This window comes from Camelus dromedarius, chromosome 2, assembly GCF_036321535.1.
Source record: "Camelus dromedarius isolate mCamDro1 chromosome 2, mCamDro1.pat, whole genome shotgun sequence".
In the NCBI taxonomy this organism is placed as follows: Eukaryota; Metazoa; Chordata; class Mammalia; order Artiodactyla; family Camelidae; genus Camelus; species Camelus dromedarius.
The window spans coordinates 60,205,724-60,226,496 of NC_087437.1; the positions used below are offsets into that span (position 1 = coordinate 60,205,724).

Here is a 20,773-nt window from a genome sequence, read left to right on the forward strand (position 1 = left end):
AAGTTCTTGCCCTGTGGAGCCTACATGAGGGGAGGAGATAGACAAGGAATACAGTAAATAAGTAAATACCTTCTCCTTGAGATGATAAACGCTATGGAGAAAAATAAAACAGGAAAAGAAGATGGAGGGTGAATGTGGCAGAGGAGGTGCTTGGTTTTAAAGAGGGAAGAAAGACCTCACCGAGAAGGTGACATTGGGAGTAGGCGAAGGAGCGAGTCTTGCAGACGTGTGGGGAACACGGGAGAGCCAAGCCAAAACCTCCGAGAAGGGTGTGTACCCAGGGTGTTAGAGAAACAGCAAGAGGCCTCTGTGGCTGAAGTCCGGTAAGTAAGAGGGGCATAGCACGAATGAGAATGGAGGTGGCAGTGGTAAGATCTGTATCAGAGAAGGAACAGATTGTCTCTCTCTGGGAGTGCAGGGAAGGCTTGGTGGGCCAAGGTGGCATTTCATCACCATCTGGAAGGACAGATAGGAGTTCCCTGTGGTGAGTGGAGGTGACATATCCAGGCACCACCGGGAGTCTGAGGTAGCTGAAGGAAAAGGAAGCTGAGAAAGGAAGGTGGGGCTCTGAATGCCTCTGACAAACCACTCTTGCTTGTTACGCTTTGTTTCTTGACTTCGTGGACACCCTGCTCTCGTTTTTTCTCCATCTTCTCTGCTGGCTCCTCCTTTGGCTCATGCTGTAAATATTCCAATGCCCCAGGCTTGCTTCTCTTGTCACTGTGTTTCTAATACGTGTGATAAATGCTCAGGTATAACACGTGCTGAGCATCCTCCCATCCTGCCTTGAGGTGCTAGACCACCTAACAATTGGTGCTGAGAGACTGTGAATCCTTTCTGTCAGGATGAGTCCTTCACCTGCCTCAATGTTGTAGTAACTTGAGGAGAAGAGGTTGAGAGGTTGGCAAGAGTAGTTAGTGTGCTGTGATATTTTCCCTCTGGTCTCAAGTGAAATGAGGTGTGCTTCAAGAGAGCTTTCTTGGAAAGCTTACCTTTTGTGCCTTGGAGTTTGGAGGTCACAGAATGGTGTGTTGATATTTACCAAAAGAAGTCTAAAAGCCCTAAAATGAGCTGGCGTGGCTTGTCTGGAGGCAGAGCAGAGAGAACTGCATAGAGAGAGGGTGTCCTCCTACCCAGGCAGGACACTGCTGCCTGGACCTGATGTGACAAGGGGAGAGCTGCCTGGAGTCATCTCAAGGGCACCTGCCCAGTGAGACACCGAGGAGGTTCCATGTGACCCCAGCCAGAGGGGTGTCCCACTGAAGCCCAGGCGGAAGGAGATGCCCAGCTGGAGGAGGGGATGGTCCAGTGGAGGGATCTCTGTGGAACCCACAGAAGTATCCTAAGGCGGGAGGTCCAGCTCATGTGTATCTGCTGACCCAGGGCAACAAGGGCCAACAAAAATGGTACCACCCTCGGAAGACTGAAGTCTTGCCCTCCCATTGGCTAGCCCCTGCACCCAACACTGAAAGGGTCAGAGATTAAGGACCAGGAGAGGAGGAGGAGGTAGAAGATAGTGAGAAAGACAGCCTCCAGCCCTGCTGCCCGGCATCCCACTCCCCGCGCCCTGTCAGGCCTGGGGCAGGGCAGGCTCTACATTGAATACAAGTTTGAGACTTTGGGTATTCCAACCAGCCTGGGCTGGAATTATTTGATTAATAGACTGAACTGGACTCTATGCCAAAACAAAGAGGTTCTCTATGATCTAAGAGTGAGTGGAAAAGCTACAAGACTTGCCTGAAATTTCGTCTAGGAGTGGAAAAAATAGCTTACCGTTGGAAGTTTAAAGGGATAGTGAAAGAAGTGGGTTTATCAAAAAACCAGGTACAAGGGCACCACACAGTAGGAAAGAGTGCTTGTTCCTGAGCAGCAAGGCAGACGTGGACAAAGACAGAAACCCTGGAGCCAGGGAGGCAGTATGGCCCAGGCAGTGCGGCCTTGGCCCTCGGACAGGTGGCTCTGGAAGTGGGCAGGCTGCCACAGTCAGCAGGCTGTGGGCTGAGGGGGGTTGCGAAAGGTTTTCTTGGATCAGCTGGGGACAAACTGACCGTCCCTATCCCTGCTGTCAGGAACAGAACATGCAGGCAGCTCAGAGGCCAGAGGAGGACTCCTGGGCAAGTCTGTCAGGAGAAGGCAGGAGGTGGTGTTTCTCTCCTGGGGGCCTGAATGCTGACCCGGAAGCTGTAGGCAGTGAGATTAACCCTCGCTTTCCTCCATGAGAAGACTTAGCTACCAAGCTGTCAAACTAAGCTTCTGCGGGCTCCCTGACCTGGAGTGCAGGGCTCCTTCTGGGGCTGCAGGGCATCGGGTTGATGCTGACGGAGGCACAGGTATGGGGTCTGAAGTTGTTGCAAGATGACAACAGGGTTAACAAAGTCCAGAGGAGGAAAGGACACTCAGCTGGCTTTCGTGCACCTCAGCTCCAATCTGTTGTAGTGGCAGTAGACGTCAGCACCCCTTGGAGGCTCAGACCTCCCAGGATCTGCCTCGAGGGCCGTTCAAGGAACCACGATACCAAGACTAAATTAAAACAAGGTATGTATTTTCCTGTTGCCTGTGTGCTGTCGGTGGGAAAAAGAGATGTCTGTAGGTACCAGCCCCTCCAGCCTCTGGACTTGAAGATGGCATCACAGGGAGTTCCTGGTGGGGCCCTCTGTGGGAATGGCAGCAGGAGTTCCAGGCCTGTTGGTTCCCCTGTAGATGGGACACCATGTCATTTGGGAAGACTGACACCTCTAGGGGGGTTCAGAGCCAAGCCTTGGAGCCTCACACCTGGCTGCTCTGTGCAGAGGTGACTCTGGTTGTAGCTGGCATTCCTGCTGCCAGGTAGGGCAGAAACTCAGGGGCTGGGGGCACACCATGTTGCTTCCTCCAGAGCCCCTGGGGAGGCTCCCTGTGGAAGATGACAGTTTAGGAGTGGAAGAGATATTTATTTTTGTGCCTGTGTTCTTAGCACAGTGCTGGAATATAATAGAGGCCCAAGAAATGTTTGTTGAGTGAGTGACACTTTTCTCATGTTTAATAATACCTAAATTTGCATAGTGCTTTATCATTTAGCAGGTCTAAAATAACAGCAACAACAATTTCCTCATTCCATTAACCTGAGCAGGTCAGGACAGGTGGCGATACTCTGATTTCCAACCGTAGCTGGAAAAACTGGGCACCTCTTAAGGGCTGCACCTGCGTGCAGAGACTGGTTAGAGACTGAACTGGAATTAGAGCCGGGCTCTGGTCTCTGATCAACCTGGAGATGACTGGCTCTTGGCTTAGAACAGAGGTAACAAACTGGCAGCCTGCTGGTCACATGTGGCTGTGGATGTGCTTTGGCCCATATACTGGTTTAGTTCTTTTTTTTTTTTTTTTTGGTTTTTTAAGTGTAAGTTGCCAACACTTAAAAAGTTAGGAGATCCTAATTACTAGCTTAAAAAATGTAAGCCTCTGGCAACCCTGGACTTACATACCCAAGTGGGCAACAGCTGGCAGGTGGTAAGAGGCAAGGCATGTGCTCCATTCCTGAGGGCCCACCCTCCCCGTGGTCTGGCCTTGGTAGGTACTGAGTTTGCAACCTCTGCTTAGAGAAAGAATCCTGCCAGTAAGGCTTTGGGAATTTGTGTCTTAGTTTGGGCTTGATATGTCATCAGTGCTCAGGGGGTGACTAGAACCACCAGCTGGTGGAGCGGGCCCGGGAGGGCCTCCGGAGACCACCACCTGCGGCTGTTAGTAAGCTGTTAGTAAGCCCCGGGCTTTGGCTGGGACTTGGGGCAGCTCCCTGCCTTGGCCCTGGACCTCACCCTGGACTCAGGGTAGGAAGGAGGCGGGCGAAGCAACTCTTCTGTCCTCCCCAGGACAAAGAGGGTGATGGGGTCAAGGAGCTGGACAACTTGAAGAGTGATCGATTAAGAACCGTCCAGCTCAACGTCTGCAAAAGTGAAGAGGTAGACAAAGTGCTGGAGATCATCCGCTCAAGCCTGAAGGACCCTGAGAAAGGTAGGGGGCACCTTGGGGCAGTGGATGTAGCGCCCAGGCCATCCCAGGGGGCCTTCCCCAAATACCACCTTCCATTTGCTAACATCCTGCCAAAAGACAGCTTTCTCTATTGTCTGAGCTCTTCCTTCCTGCACAGCAGGAGGAAGTGGGTTAAATTTCACACTGCAGTGAGGCAGTGCAGGTCAGTCTAGCCAGCGCTTATTGAGTGCCCGCTCTGGGCCAGGTGCTGGGCTGCTGTTGCGGACACAGAGACGGCCAAGACATAATCTCTGATCCCAAGGATCTCACAGCTCATTGGGGAGGTAGGTGGCTGACCCAGATGATCTCCACATCCCCTCTCAGGGAGCAGCACAGGACAGAAGGACGTAGCCCAGTCTCGGGGTGGCCTGGGGGATGGGTCAGTCAGTGCAGGTTGTGGCAGAGCACAGGAGGGGCCTTCCAGGAGGAGGGAGAGCAGGAACTGTGGGGGAAGCACACAGGCTGTGCTGGGGGACAGCAGGTCGGAGGGCAGGGGAGGCAAGTCTGTTGGCAGCAAATGAGGTGGGGGAAGAATGTGGTCCAGGGCGAAGGAGTGTGGCCATTCTCTGGAGAGCAGTGGGAACCAGTGCAGGGGATTTCATGTGGGGAATGACTTGTAAAGGCTCACTCTGGGACTGTGGTTGCAGAGTGGAGGCTGGATTTAAGGGGATAGTGTGCGTGTGAGCATCCTGCACGGGGGCAGTGGGCGCTGGGAAAGAGGAGGGGTCAGATTTGAGGAGTTCGGGGAAGACAGAGCTGGCTGGACTTGGTGACTGGTGCATGTGGGGATGTGGGAGAGGCAAGAGGTCTGTATCCTGGACACCTGGTGCCCCTCACTGCAGGAGCAGGTTGAGGGATGGGAGTTGCTGAAGTGCCCATGAGCCCCCTAGGGAAGTTTCTGGGCTGGAGATCAGGAGTCCATGGTCAGAAGTGAGACTAGGAGTGGGGGAGATGCACAGAGGGACTCCTCAGGAGCAGAAGCAATTAAGAGCCAGAGAAGGGGAAGACAACTGTCAGAGAAGTTGGGTACAGTGCCCCAGAAGCTAAGGGAACAGAAAGTTTGGGGGCCAGTAGCCAACAGGGTCATGTGCTACAGAAAATTCCATAAGCACTCAATTGCCCTCCCAGTTCAGCCCATGGAGGACCTTGGTAGGAGAGGCTCTGCTGTACCACAGAGGGGAGGGGTCATGGTTCCTGTAGACCACAGTGGTGATGGTGCCGCATTCTGTTCCACTCACTTCATCCAGGACATTTATCTTTGAGACACATGACAGCCCAGGCAAAAGGGGTATGCTTCCTTCAGCTCTCTGCTTTCCTGCAGGACGGGGTGGGAACAGCTCTCCTGAGTGGTGACTTCAGTCGCTGGTAGGGAAGGGGGAAGTGGGTGGGGTGACCAGGGCCTGTGCTGGTCACCCTGCTGAGCACACTGTCACCCCCCAGAAACCACCCCTGGGGCTCCTGTCCCGAGTAGCTACCACTGATGCATCACCTTGTCAGTCCAGTGCCACCCCCAGCCCCCAGCAGACCATTCCCAGGCCCCTCTGCTCTTTGAGGAGAGGCCTGTGAGTTCCCGAACTCACTGAACATCTATTTAGTAATTAACAGGCAGAGCCAGGACTGCTGTCCCATTAAGAAAAGGCAGGATGGGTCCCACTGGGATGATTACCAGCTTGGAAGATACAGCCTGCTTCATCCCCTGCCTGATGGTAAATCTTCCTCCAGCCCGCCTTCCCTGGGCCGCCTTCATAAACTATTAGGCCAGAAAACAGCTGCAGTCAGCTCCATAAAGCCACTTCATTAAGCCTGTGGGTTTGTGGTGATTAAAATGCCCATAGAAAGGAATTGTCAGTGTAGACCTGAGTGCAGAACAGGGCTGCACCAGGGCTGGGGGCTGCTTGGGGCCCTGGTCCTTGTCCTCTGCCACCGGGGCAGGACCATCTCCATTCCCTGTCCAGGTTTGGCCAGTTAGCCTAATGGGGCAAGGCAGGGTGGACCCTGAGCCACAAGAGGAGGCGCTCACCCCCAACCCTTGAACTGAGCTCAAACCCCAGCACCACTCTGATGCACAAGCCTTTCCTGCTGCTTTTTTCCATACAACATATTCTGGTGAGGGCATCATGACCTTACTTAACCCATACTGCATTTTTTTGGAAAAAGATTTGAAGATTTTTAGGTCTGAAAAAGAAAATAAATCTGTCAGATCCGTGGTTGAGCAAGTCTCTCTCTCTCCCTCTTTCTCTCCCTTCCTGTTCCCCACATGGGCTGTCTTTTTCCTTGGTAAAACAGTACAAGTTCTCCCCTTCTCAGGCAGTACTGTCTTTGGCCTCCAGGTGGCGCCTCTCTGAGCTTTCAGACCAGAAGCATTCCCTGAGCCCATGGCTGCTTCAGACTCACACTCCAGCCATCCACCCTGGCAGGAGCCTTCTAGGAAACAAGTCCTACCCCCACTGCCTCCGCCATGGAGGGCACATTTTTGATGGCGAGTCTGATGCCCTTCAGCCTGGCTCCGTGGAACGGTTGTTGCCAAAGCCAGGGGAGCGAGCCTTGGCAGTGAGATGAAGGGGCTTGTTAGATTAGGGCTGGTGAGCCATCTGCCGCCAGCCCCTTTGCTCCCCAGCAGGACTCTGAGGGACCAGATATGGGGAGCCTGGGACCAGCCCTCTCCTCTCCCACCCCACGGAAAGGCAGAGTGAGTGGACCAACCAGCAGGTTGTGGGCACGGCCTGATGTGAAACAGTCCTTTACCTTGCAGTCAATAAACATGTATTGAGTACCTGCTGTATACTTGATAGTGTGCTGGGCACCAGAAAGGGTATGAGCTGGCAGGAGAAATTTGCAGTTGGGCACCAGCCAAGTAGAAGTTGGTGGCTTCACGGCGGGACTTGTGAGGAAGTGTTGTAGTACTGGGGACATTATGGAGGGACAAGGAAGACCCAATGTCTGGGACACCGTTGGTCTGGGAGTAAGAAGAGTGGCATTTCTCCGGGCTTGGCCTCTTACTAGAAGTGTGAGCTTGGGCTATACATTCACCTGTGTGGGCTTCAGCCTGCCCATCTGTGAGGCTCACACCTCGATCTGACCATGGCAGGAGCATTTCAACGAAAGCTGCTTTCAGGCTGAAGGGTGGGGGAGCTGAGCGGAGCCAGGAAGCAGCAGAGGCAGGAGGGGCCGTGACGTCAGAGGAGTGGTGGGCTGTTCAGGCTCAGAGGGGGCAGAGTCCATGGCAGAGGGTAGGTGAGAAGGTGGAAAGGAGGCCTCACATGCCCCACTCCGGAAGGGGAGCACAGGAGCAGGAAGGGCCTGACAGAGGACGAGAGCCAAGCTGAGGGGGTCAGGTCAGGATGGAGGTGGAGGAAAGAGATGTGACAGGGAGACCGGAGGGCTTCTTCAATAACACGGGAGGGAGGCAACATGACTCAAACTAATGCTGTGGTCACAGGAAAGAAGACACCAATTCTAGGGACACATCAAAGGAAGCCAATAGTGGAACAGACCTGGCTCCCAATGCCGTCCTGTCCACTTGTTAGCTGGGTGACGCTGAGCATGGTGCTTGACCTTTCTGAGCCTGAGTTGCCTCATCCAGATATGGGACCATTTAGTATCTACTTTGTAGATTGGTTGTGAGGATCAGGGGAATGAATGGATGCAAAGGGCTTAGTTCAGGGCCCGGCAGCTCTCCTTTAGGATCTTTATGAGTCATATTAGCAGCATTTGGTGACTCGTTAGTTGGAGAAGTGAAGGAGCTGAAGGAATCAAAGATGAAAGGGAAACTATTAACAAAGTAGAGAAGCAGGCCTGGGCCACAGGGCACTTGGTGTGTTGGTTGGTTAGGGTGAGTTGGAGACCTGTGTGACACTTAGGTGACAATAACTGTCAGGAGGAGGAGAGGGGGTCAGGAGAGAGCCAGGACTCCCGAGGGATACACGGGAACAGTCACGTGGAAGTGGCGATGGGGCTGTTGGAGGGAAACAGCTGTCATCCAGACCAGAAGGAATGTCGTGAGTTTATTCAGACCGTTGGCTGAGGGCTCTCAGGAGCCTCTGGGTCCACAGACTTTTGCTACTCTTCATGTCAGCAGAGCTGTAATCCAGGAGCAGTGGGCTTCCACAGGTCAAGTTCAGTTAAACTTTGTTCAATATCAATGTCAGATGTAATTAATTTTTAGGTGGACAAAAGGACTGTATTTATTTTATGTCGTGTAGTACTGTCCCATATGAATCAAACACAAAGCAGCTGGAAATTTCCATGAACATAAAGAAGACGAGGCTGCCCAAGCACTGAGTGTCTTTTGAGGGAAGGTGGCCTAGAACAGGACACTAGGGGGCAGATAGAAGAAGGGGTCAGGGAAGATGGAGGAGATGCTTGGGTATCCTTAGTGCCAAGGGAGAAGTAAGGGTCAGGAACCATGAGTAGTGCTCACACCAGGGGGAAGTTGAGGTCAGTGAAGATGGATAAGGTGGGGGTGGGGAAGCATCCTTATCATGTGGTGCCCTGAACACCCTGGGGCAGCATGGGGCTGGGACCCAGATTAGCAGGGAAATGGGGAACGGAGAGAAGGCTGGTCACAGAGGGAAGGAGAGCAGACAGTCGCGAGAGGGGGTGGCATGGTTAAAAGAAGTTTCTTTAGAATATGCAGACATGGTATTTGTAGACATCTGTTCATCTGAAAAACATTTATTGAGCATCTAATGTGCACAACATTGAAGGGAGGGAGCCAGGGGCCATGGAAGCACAAATGTTGCTTCAAAAAGAGGGAAGGATTGCTGGCTGATGGTTTGGAAGGTGGAGAGTGAGGTGTCAGCCTTGACAATTGGTAAGAGGCCCCCTGCTCTTCCTGGGGAGAGAAGGGTGAAGACTCCAGGGGAAAGTCTGCAGGGCGTGTAGGGCTGCACCCCTGTGAGGTCACCCATGAGAGCTGGGGAGGGGGGAGACTTCATCTTGGCTGCCGCAGGGAGTGGGAGTGAGAAGGTCATGAGCACTTTGTTAACCAGCAATTTCCTTTCTGTAATAAATGTCCTTAATTCTCCATAATTGAAGGCGACAGTACCAGAGGTCAGGTGACGAAGCTTTAATTTGGGTAACACGGAAGGAAAGCAGCTGGAGACCAATGACTCTGTCATTTACACAAACTCATTTCCACAGTGAACTGGGGAAGGGAAGTGGGGCCAGAGTCCCCGCAGGCAGGGAGGCAGGGTGGGTAGTGGGGGCAGCCCCTAGGAGGGCAGCTCTGCCCTGAGGCGATGTCTCGGGAAGGAGCACTGGGCTTTCAGGGCCTTGGAGCCCAAGCCCAGAGGATTTCCTCAAGGAAGGGGCAGGGCCCGGCTCTGTCCTGAGGCTCCAGCCCATCCAGCCCTTGCGCTCCAAAGACAGAACTCAAAGAGAGGGCCCTGCAGAACAAGGGTGCCTCCTCATTGCCACGTACCCTGCTTCATCTCTGCTTCTGCCTTACTGAGCACACTGAAGCCAGTCTTTCCCCTCGGGCTCTCCATTTCCCAAGCTGCAAGAGCAGTTGTCAGACTAAATGAACTCCAATCATCCTTCCAGCACCCGTTTTCTCTGAGTCGACACAAGCCAGCTGTCCCTTAGCTGGTTTTGCAGGAAACAGTCAACCCAAGTACACTTGGAGAGTTTATGTTTGCTCTGACCCTATACTAAGCCCCGTGGGACCGCACAGGGCTGAGAGGTGTTCTCTACCTGCAAAGACCAGGTGTATTCACGTGGGATGTTGGTAAACAGTTTACCAGCTCATGAGGGCTTACCACATGACCCCCAGCCGATAGTGATGGTTCACAGAGGGGAGATCAGAGAATAGAGTAATTGTAGGAGGGTCTCAGAGTGGAGCCAGACTGGAAGCCTGACCTGCCTCAAGACTTGGCTGAGCCTCTAACGTGCTGTGTGACCTTGGACGCTGGGTCCCCTCTCTGGTCCTCCAGGGAGTTTGGCCTGGAAGACTCCTGAGGCTCTCCTGGTTTCTGACAAGGGGGAGAATGCAAGCGGAGGCTCAGAGGCAGGAATGAATAAATGTGCCCAGGTGCAGGGTGTGAGATGAGACCGGATGGAATAGAGTGGGTGTGAGTGAGGGGAGGTGGGACTCCAGGCTGAGGCCACCCAACAGGGCTGGTTCACGATGGGTCAGAAAATCGATGCACGCAGAAGTCAGATGAGGATCGGACATTTGGGACGAAAGGGTTGCAGCCAGCACTTTCAGCCTCTCCATCTCCCTGCTACTCTTGGGGGACTCTAGAACATGTCCCAAGAGCCTTGGACAAGTAGCTGGCAAGTTACGGGGAAAAGGAATAAAAGTTGGGAGGACAATAGGCTGCAGGCTGATGGGTGGTATCTGAGGCCAAGCCCTGAGATGACTGTGGTTCTGTCTCCTCCTGTCCAGGCTTGTGGGGCCTGGTTAACAATGCGGGCATCTCAACATTCGGGGAGGTGGAGTTCACCAGCATGGAGACCTACAAGGAGATAGCCGAAGTGAACCTCTGGGGCACAGTGCAAGTGACAAAAGCCTTTCTCCCCCTCATCCGAAGGGCCAAAGGTGAGTCAGAAAGGGACCTTCTTCCTGTCCCCTGGACCTGCTCCACCCTTTCATCTTTGTTCAGAATCCATCGGCCTCACTGGCTGAACACATGCCTCCCAGGGGCCACGTGGGGCCTGTGTATGGTGGCGAGCCAAGGTGCCCTGGACAGGCGGGCAGAGAGGGATATGTGGTTTCCAGAAAGCAGAGCAGGTAAGAGGTCAGTAGTCTCTGCACCAAAGGCTAAAAGATTCTAGCAGTAATCCCAGTCTGGGAACTTAATCTGGACAAATAACCACAGAGCTGTGTGTACACATCAGGCATCAGTAGGGGTGTGGTTAAGTAAATTTTGGTATATCCATGCTATGGGTTACTATGCCATAGATAAAAAATGAGACAATTGTGGTAGTTGGTAAAAATAATAATAATCAAGATTAGAAATTGGCAAAACAGACAAAACGCCCAAACCATGTTAGGTAGCCAGACGTAAGCAAACCACCTAAGGTGTCACTGACTCAGATTTTCTCCCTATAATAGCAAACAATTATGGCAAAAAGAGGAAGAAAGGGAGAGGTGTACGATTGATTCCAAGGTCCCAGCAATAATAGGAAGAACCCAGAGAGCAGCTGTAGGGTTTAGAAGAAAACCCCAACCTTTCGGCAACTTCCAAGTTAGTGGTTTCTGAAATGTGCCTCCCCATAGTGCCCAGGTGGGCTGTGCCTTAACTTCCTGGGTGCACACCTGGAGCAAGTGGGTCACAGGTCCGCCTGGGCTTACTGGGCATGCTGGATGGGCTCCACCTCCACCTGCTGCGCCGGGGCTGGGAGAAGCTGTGATCAGCTGCTAGCACCCCCAGGCTGGGCCCGTGGGAGAGCCTCTCCAGGCACCCCTCTCTCTACCAGTGCCGAGACTTTGCCCACATGTCTTTGCCCTGAAGTGAGGTTCAGAACCCTGCCCCTGCCCACTTGCCAACAGAGCCCTGCCAGGTGATAACAATTTGGTGTGAAAATACAGTGAGAGAATGCGGGAGGTGAGACACAGCTTAGTTGTGTGTTGCCCGTTATGCTGTGCCCTCCTGTCATGCAGGTCTGTTTCTCACGTATTTCTCTTCTCCTGTCCTGTCCTGCCTGGCACCACCGGCTGCCCAGGAAATACTGGGGATGCTGATGTGTGGGCCTGAGCTGGCCTTGACTATAAATTAACAGGCACCCTGACCCTGGGTGGGTCAAAAGGCCGAGCCCCAGCCCAGCAAGCAGCAAAACTGGTGTCAGGGGCCAGGAGGCCGGGTTCCAGACAGACCTCCTGAAACGTGCCAGACCCCCGACCCTCTGCACCCCACCGGCAGTGCCCCCCACACCATAGCAGGTGTTTGCTATCTTCCTCCGCAGGCCGTGTCGTCAACATCAGCAGCGTAATGGGCCGCATGGCCAACACGGCCCGCTCCCCATACTGCATCACCAAGTTTGGGGTGGAGGCGTTCTCTGACTGCCTGCGCTATGAGATGCACCCACTGGGAGTGAAGGTCAGCGTGGTGGAACCTGGCAACTTCATCGCTGCCACCAGCCTCTACAGCCTTGAGCACATCCGGGCCATTGCCAATAAGATGTGGGATGAGCTGCCTGAGGTAGTGCGCAAGGACTACGGCAAGAAGTACTTTGATGAGGCAGTTGTGAGGATGCAGACTTACTGCAACAGCGGCTCCACAGACATGTCCCCCGTCATCAAAGCTGTCACCCACTCCCTGACCTCCGCCACCCCCTACACTCGCTACCACCCCATGGACTACTACTGGTGGGTGCGAATGCAAATCATGACCCACTTGCCTGGAGCGATCTCCGACAGGATCTACATACACTGAGGAATTTCCCACTGGTGTCTGTTGGGGAGCCCTGGGGGGAGGGAAGAGAAAGGAGGGAGGGAGTGAGGGGCTTGTGTCTTCGCCTCTTGATTACCCATGTGTGAATTATCCCCGTCTCTGGAGAACCCAATACCAGTTTGAGCATTAACCAGAGCGGGTAGCCCAGCCCAACTTGTGTGCCCAGGGAGTGGCTCGGACCATCTCAGTCGTGGTGCAGAGTGGTGGACAGGGCCCCAAACCTCAGGGCAAACGTGGTGCATCTTTCTGGAGTTGATTTTATATAAAGATTTTGGGGAGACATCTTTATATTAGCAACAGATTTATTATGAAATAGAATCCAAATCCTTTACATTTTTAAGCCAAAATATCAGTTCAAAAAAGTTCTTTCATTTGATCCTTAAATCAGCCTCAGGAGTAAAAACAGACAGTTTATTTTTCTTTTTGTACATGAAGAATTTTCAGCATGAAGAGGATATGAATTATCCTTTTATTGTTTATAAATCAATGTTGTTCTTACTGCTTTGTATAAAATCTAAAGGTGCAAGCCATGTGTTCTTGTCAGTGCCATAGAAACACTTCACGCTTTGTGTTCCGGGGCTGCTCTGGAGCCAGTTACCTGAGGATATTGTGATGAGCTCTGTGTCCTCGCCCGAGCCACACACACCATGTGCCCACCGTGCACATCTTTGCATGTCCATGGTGCTGCCATGTGCAGCCTGCAGCCAGTGATTCAGAGCTGTGTCGAGGGGGTAGTGACATTCTGGAGATTTCCATTTGAGATTTCTCCATCCTGTCTTAGGACATACTTGTGTGGAGGTGCTCATTGGCTAAGGGGTGGTTTGCTTCTGGTTTGGGTCTGGTTTGATTTTCCCTGGGGAGGGACCCAGGTTGATGGGGCTTTCTTGGCAGGACCCATGATACATAGGACAGGCACTATGGCATCTTTTCCCTCAGGGGTGGGTCGAGGTTCCCTGTCTGTCTCACATGGTGCTTATACACACACACACACACACACACACACACACACACAAACACACACGTTCCGTGGCGCTCAGGGTGGCCTGCATTGATGGCTCACCTTCCTGCTATGGCCTTATTTTTAATTAAGCCAGGTCACTGATAAGCAGATTCTGTGTTATCACTTCTTGGGTTTGGGTTTGAAGGCTATTATTCCTGCAATTGCCCAGAGCCTCCATGTTTGGACCAAAACTAGGCAACATCCTTCTTCAGGTAGCTGCAGGCCTTTGGACAGAGTCCTGAGTTCCAGCCCTGAGAGTCAAACTAGCACTTCCGCCTCGCCCTGGAAGGGCCAGGCCTGCCGCTAGGGGGAGCCCTGCCTCCTTCACAGCAGAGTGGCCTCAGCTCCCACCCAAACCGGCGGTCTCTAAAGGGTTGATGATCCCCGCCTTGGAAGCAGTCTGGGCACAAAGACACAGAAACAATGTTCCTTTTCTTCTAGTAGCTGCCTGGCTTAAACGTGGAGCCTGGTGCCAAGAGAAGGCAGAACCTGGGCAGCTGGAACTGGCCACAGGGCTTAGGCAGTGCCAAGGAAAAGGGGAGTCTGACAACGAGCAAGTTCAGCCTGACTTTCGGACCGGGGTCCCCTCTGTCGTCAACCAGGGATGCCCTGCCCAGCTCCTTGCCTGCACTGTGAGGCCCAGAGGGCCTGTGTGGATGATGGGGTGGGCAGGCAGGCTGAAACCCTTCAGAGCCCAGGGTGGGACACTTGATGGCCATGGTCTTCACATAACAATAAGAGCTTTTTGAACCACATTGCTTTTCAGAATTTCATTTTTCTATCTTGGGAGATTTCATTTCCATACTAATTTTATTAAAGGAAAATGTGTGCAGCACTTGAAGTTGCTCATGTGCAGGGATGCCTGGGAACTGGAGGGGAAGTGAGATGGTCACTCACTTGTGGGTCAAGATCAGCAGTAAACTGAACACTGAAGAAGCTGCATCTTTGTCTGCTGAGACCTTCAGGGGTAAGTCAGGACTGCTAGGTTGGCAGATTTTTAATTTTTATCCCAGTGATTGAGAAGCCCAGAGCAACTTAACTCCAGATAATCTCAATGCTAATTAAAACCTCACAGTTACTATTCACCTTCTAGCAGCTGTGAGCCTCCTTGAGTGCAGGTCTAGTTTTGGTCCTTACAAGAGACAGCTGAGGTGGGCAGGCCAGAGGTGGTTGTTCCCATTTTACAGATGACATAGCTGAGACCCAGAGAGGGAAAGTGACTCACCCAGCAGCATCACAGTGGACCTGAGCAGACCCAGGGCCAGCACGAAAGTCTCCTGAGCTGTGCTGTTCACCACCACTTCACTCTGTGGCCCCAAGAGCCCTGGGAACCAGATGGGTTTGTCAGGGTCACCTGGCACCTAGACCCTCACTGGCTGTCTGTTGGCAGAGAGCTGATCCTTCTCGAGGGGGTCGGGAAGGCTGCCCCTTGCTCCCACTGTCAGGCCTGCTCACTTCCTGTATTTTAAACAGGGCCTGGCCCTGCAAAGTTGTGCCAAGTTCTCCGGCTGCAGGTGCAGATGTGAGCAAGCAGAGGCTCCCTCGGCTTGGGTAGCAGCAGGCTCAGGCTGCCAGATCGTCACCAGGCTCATCCATGCGGTTCTGGGCCAGCTCAGAGACTGTGCTCCCTGGTTCTCACAGCAGCTTTGGGAGGTGGGCAGGGTGGGGTTATTATCTCATCTCACACAAGGAAACAGATTATCCCAAGTCTCTCACCAAGTGAGGGATTGAACAGGGCGGCCAAGTCAAATCTAACCTCCAACCTGGAGCTAGTGATGCATGAAAAGCAGGGCAGATGGCACCAGGATCTAAAATAAGGAGGGGAAAACAAAATACCTCAGTGATGTAACAGTGAGAAAGATCTGAAGGCATATGCACAGTGCAACTACAGAGTGCTGCCCCAGGAGTCATCTCCTCTCCCCATCTCCTCCTTCCCTCCCCGGGGCCCTGGGCATGGCTCCCTGGGAGGGGTTGTGACAAAGGAGCCCATCGGCGTCCCTCTAGGAGGAAGTCCGCCTGGCCTGGGCGAACACTGCCCCATCTGGGGCGTTTCTAAGGGCATTCTCTAGGAACACCAAAACCCAAACCTTGGGCAGAGAGAGACAGATTCTGGAGCTGCTCTCAAAGGGCTTAAGGATTATATAAGCATGAAGCTTGAGAATCCTAGGATAAGGATGTTAAGTGAGGAGGGCCGTGGGGCTCTGCTGCAGACCAAACAAGTGAGCAAGCCAACCCGGAGCATCTGAGGCCTTCCTGGTGTGTGTAGGCACTAAGGAAGGTGGTTTGTGAGGTTTGTGGCTTCAGAGGTGTAGGGTGAGCACCTGCTGGGCAGGAACCAAGGACCAGGGCCTGAGATTAGGGCTGGGAGAGGCTGCCAGGAACCCCACAACCTTGGAGTAGGAAAAGGGACTCAACCGTCATCAAGTGTGACTCCCAGCCTCCAGGCAGCTGGCCAGGCCTTGGAGCCCTCCAGTAACAAGGATCTCCTTACTTCCAAAGACAGCATTTCCTTGGTTAGGGAAAATCTATCCAAAGACAGCTGAAATATACCACCTCTGACATAATGCCGTTGACACTTGGCTCTGACCCGGAACTGTACAGAACATGGGACCTTTGGAAACAGCCAAGTCAGATTCAAGAGCCCAGGTTCCTCAATTGATAAGATTTCCATACTCCTCACTTTCTGAACAGAAGCTTTCAGCTGTGGTTATTCCATCTCTCAGTCTTGATGACACACACCAGGCTGAATGGCCACCTAAGTTCCTTCAAGCAGCAAGAACTTTGAGACCAGTTTTAACACATTTGGTGAGATGCCGACATGCGTATGTCCCCTCACAACCAAGGGTGCTCCCGAATCATCTCTCATCTGATCCTTATAAACAGCTTATGAATTAGGAAGGGCTACTACTCCCATTTTACAGATAGGGAAATTGAGCTTCAGGGAGGTGGAGTGATTTGCCCGAGATCACGGAGCCTGGAAGTGGGTGAGCCAAGACAGAATACCCAGGCCTGGCTTCTATCCCTAGGGCCCCTTCTTTTACCCTGAGGATGACTTAGTCTCTCCATCAGAGCCCTGGAGCTGGGTTGGACCATTCAGTCAGAGGCTGGCCATGTAGCCTGTGAAGGAGTGATGGGTGCGGAGCATTAAACTCAACTTTCTCCCAGCCCACAGTTTTGCAGATAGTGGCAGGGAAAGGGAAGTTGAGCCTTTCATGCATCTCACTGCAGGTGTGTCCGTTGTGTCTGGATCTGCCACTGGCCTGGGCTCTGATGGCCTGAGGTGAAGAGCGCAGGGCCAGGAAGTATTCCCAGAGCCATGGCTGAGGACCATCCTGACCTCAGCTCCGACGGGCATGCGTTGAAGGAGAGAGAGTATGAATGGGGACCCGCTTCAGGAGATGCTGGAGCCCAGAAATGCCTTGTGCTGCTCTCTCAGTGAGACTTAATTACTCTATAAAATGTGAGGCTGCTTCCACTTATCAAATTATAGATGAGCTTAATTACAACAGCTCACTGAGTAACCACACTGGGCGGCTTCAGAAATAGCAGTGGGCTGATTGCTCTTCTCAGCTTCAGCTGTAGCCACCGGGGTTTCAGGAGGAAGTACCCACTGTTCCCAGGGTCTCAGTGCTGCTAAGCTCTGCTCTCAGACTGTGGAGCGGGCTTGACAGACTTCAGGACTGCGCCTGGCACTCTCGTCTCCCAGCCTCCACCCAGCTGGGCCTGCTCTCAGCCAGCGAGCACTCTGCCGGGCCATCTTCATTCCATTACTGGGTTGTTTACTCTGCTGGGGCCTCTCTCTTCTACTTATGTTGTGTTCTGGCCAAAGGTTTTGGCTCATAATATACAAGGTATACAAAGTAGTATGGGATGTGCCTTAAGAGACAAGGAAAGAATATGGTGCTGGATGAGAAGACGCACACGTTATAGAGACTCAAGAGCACCTCCAGGGAAATGGGTAACGAGCAGCAGGCCACTAGGGATGGGTGAGAGGTGTGACATTATGGAGGGCACCACAGACTTCCCTGCAGTCTGGCAGAACTGACAGACTTCTTCCAATGGAAGAAACTGGCAGAAGGCATGGTGTGGTTTCTGGAGATTTGACGGGAATGGAGGAGCAACTGCTGAGGATAGAACAAGTGCCCTTAGTGTTCCCACATTCAGAGGTGCACTGGGACCTCTGTGCTTAATAGCATCTTCCCCATCTCCCTCTGCCCCCTTTGTTAGTTGAGTCTCTCCTCTGCACCAGGTGCTGTACTGGGCACAGGGTGTCCAATGGCAGGCAGCCCACTGCCCTTCTAGGGAACTTTAACACAGGGTGACAGATACCATGATTTAGGGAGAAAGTGAAATGCTTTGTTCTACTGGAAATGAATAAATACAGTCATTCTCAATCTACACACCACCTAAATTGTCTTCTTCCCTTCATCTCCTCAGCCCCCAGGTCGACGGCAGACGTTAAGGAGCATGAGTGGGCAGAGGTCTTTCCCTACTTGCGGAGTCCCCTGGCTGTCTCAAAGAAAAAATAAAAAGTGAGCGTCCCTGGAAAGACACTGCTGGGCCATGCCCAGATGCCCACCAAATAAAGTGGCCAAGCAAACTGTGCTGAGACCACTTGCAGAACGACCAGACAGGGGCTCTGTGCCATGAGGGGCCAGGCACCTGTTCCAGAGGCTGAAGGTAGAAGCAGAGCAGATGCTCAGGCTGAGCACGGATATGGAGGGGTGGACACCACCTCAAGGAATGTAACCTTGGAGTTTTCAACTTTGGGGGTTGACTTTCTGTGAAGTTAAACGTACAACAAAAGAATGCAACAGACACTAGAAAGATACTCTCAGGGAAGCTCTTGTTTTCCTGCAGCAGAAAAAGTAAGAGCAAATGTTGGGAAGGCAAAGGAAGAGGTATTTTCTGCAGTACAAACCCTTGAAACCGTCCAGGGGATCAACCCATTCATTTGGCTTTGGGGAGGATGATGGGAGAATGGACCAATTCCTCCCAACTTTGGCTGTATGTATTTGGGCTCTTCCTTTCCCCTCTCAGTCATGTCTTAGCAGGACCAGCTTCCTCTCTGTCTTTTCTCCTTTGGTATCCAAGCTCTGAGGGTTAAGTGCTGTCTATAATCAGGCTTCAGGGGATCTGCAGTAAGATTTCATACCCAGCCCCTAGGGGTCCCCAGTCATGAGGGGCAGTTGGGCTGTGCACCAAGCTAGAGGAGCTATCATTTGGGACATCCTATACTGCAGCGGATATCCAACTGTTTGTGGGAGCCCAGGAGAGGCAGAAGAGAATTTGGATTGGGCAGATTACAGATGCTCCCTAAAAGGAGGTGGGAATTCAGTGGAGACTTGATGAGTGAAGAGGATTTGACAGGAAGAAGTGGGAGGGAGGGCACTTGGCAAGAGAATCATACTGAAGGGAACAACATGGGACTGGCCCAGCATCTGGGAAGGACAGAATTCTTGAAGAGAAAGTGCAATAATTTGCGGAGGCTTGAAGAATCCCAGCCCTTGGGAGTAAAAGGAGGGGGTGTGAGATCTCAGAGGGCAGTGTTCAGACAGCCCGGATCCTCAGAGCCATCTGAACCAGATCACTCCAAGCTGGACCTCGAGGTCATCCAGCCTCTTGGTTCCCAAATTACCTGCATGTGCATCTCTTGGGGAACTAGTTAAAAAACAGAGCCAGTGAGTCTGAGGGAGAGCCCAGGAACCTCATGTCTAAGAAGTGATTCCAAGATACAGTCAGGAGTGGGATAGTGAAAGAAGAGGGGACATCACACCCTGAGTTAGTGGCACATCCGTAGCTAAAAGCTGGGTGTTCCGCTCCTAGTCTGTGCTCCTCCACTGCACACATAAGGGGAGAGCCAGGGCATCTGTGACTTTGGGTTTCCTGTTCCTTTGTTGCTACTTGCAGGGAAACTCCTGAAGCAGAAAGGGTCTAGGGGCTTGTTTTAGAAGCACCAGGGTAGGGAGATGCTGGTGGACTTTCCTCCCTTTCCAAAAACCTTTGTGGGATGAAGTAAAGGCTAGTGGGGAGGACAGGTATTCCTTGAGCCCTGGCAGAGGCCTGGTGGCCTGCTGGAGTGTTGCCATTATCAGGAAAAGAAAGGTGGAAGCTCCCATAGCAGATCTGTCTGTCAATTTTGGCATTTGGATTGTGGCACTAGTTGGTGGCCCAGCCTCCCCACAGTTTTCAGGTGTACATCCTGCCTGGGCGATTCCATTAAGTTGTGCCAAGCCCACCTGCTTGCTGTGTCACTCTGCCACCCTGAACCCTGTTTTGCTCAGTGTCCTCTCCTTGGCCAGGAGAGGGCAGTCAGCTGCCTCTCCAGTTTTCTTCTGGCCTTTAGAATTGAGGCCTGTGAAGGATAGGACTTTCTCTGACCCATGGCAGGAAGCCTGAGTTTCAGGTCCACATCTCTGTTGCAGACAGAGGCACTGGGGATAGCTGAGGAGAAGCAGCATGCTCCCATCCCTGTTTTTCAGTCCTCAGGGATCTGGCTCCCAGCTACCCAGCTGGCCTGGACAAGCCAGGGGCTTGGGGCAGAGCCTGCTACTGGTCTCTGATATCCATTCTCCCCTTCTATAGGAATATATCCACCCTTGACCACCCATCCAGATTTTATGTGAGAAGAAATAAACTTCTGTCTTTTCTGCATTACCACTAGTTTGGGATTATTTCTTCGTAGGTAAACTAAATCCTAATTTATGTAGGCCACAGCTAGACAGAAGATGAGGAAGCCATTGCACACACATGGGGGCAGGAAGCCACATTTGATAATAACAGTCAAGAGCATTTTTTGAGCACTTCCTACATGCCAGGCTCTGGGTTGAGAACTTTATATGTGTTATCCCATTTGATCCTCCTGATGATACTATGAGGCAAGATTTATAATCCCAATTTTATAGATGATTAAACTAAGGCTTAAGTTTAAGTACTTGCCCAGTCAGTCAGAAAGTGACAGGATTTAAATCCAGATTCTCTTTAACTGCTAGGCCAAGTCCTGACTGTTCTCAAGCTGCAAGGAGGGACCTTGCCAAGCTGGGCTCAGCTTAGATTGAGAGGAGAGATTCAGGAGGCTGTGACTGCACTAAAAGTGATCATAAACCAGGCTGAGACGCTGGGCAACCCAAACTGTAGTCCTTATTCTTCAAACAAATTTCTTAGACTTTAAGTATTTTTGAGGCCTAGTTCCTCCAACTAATGAAAATGTCCCCTCAAGAGCATCCCCAGTATGATCATCTGCTATGATCTGAGTGTTTGTTTGACCCCCAAATACATATGCTGGCATCCTAGGCCCCAAAGATGATGGTATTGGAAGGTGGGGACTTTGGAAGGTGCTTAAGTCATCATGGTGGAGTCCTCAGGAATGGGA

At 52.3% G+C, this 20,773-nt stretch overlaps 1 protein-coding gene across 4 annotated transcripts in view; it reads left to right on the top strand.

Moving 5' to 3' along the window:
• The window catches only part of BDH1 (3-hydroxybutyrate dehydrogenase 1), a 37,882-nt gene extending 24,951 nt beyond the window's left edge, over positions 1-12,931 (top strand). For all 4 annotated transcript variants that reach the window (XM_031453796.2, XM_031453792.2, XM_031453785.2 and 1 more), the window contains 3 exons: positions 3,846-3,987; positions 10,394-10,546; positions 11,914-12,931. In XM_031453796.2, coding sequence (XP_031309656.1) covers positions 3,846-3,987; positions 10,394-10,546; positions 11,914-12,383 — 765 coding nt within the window. In that variant the 3' untranslated portion in view covers positions 12,384-12,931. The remainder of the gene's footprint in view (positions 1-3,845; positions 3,988-10,393; positions 10,547-11,913) is intronic.
• The last annotated feature ends 7,842 nt before the right edge of the window (positions 12,932-20,773 follow it).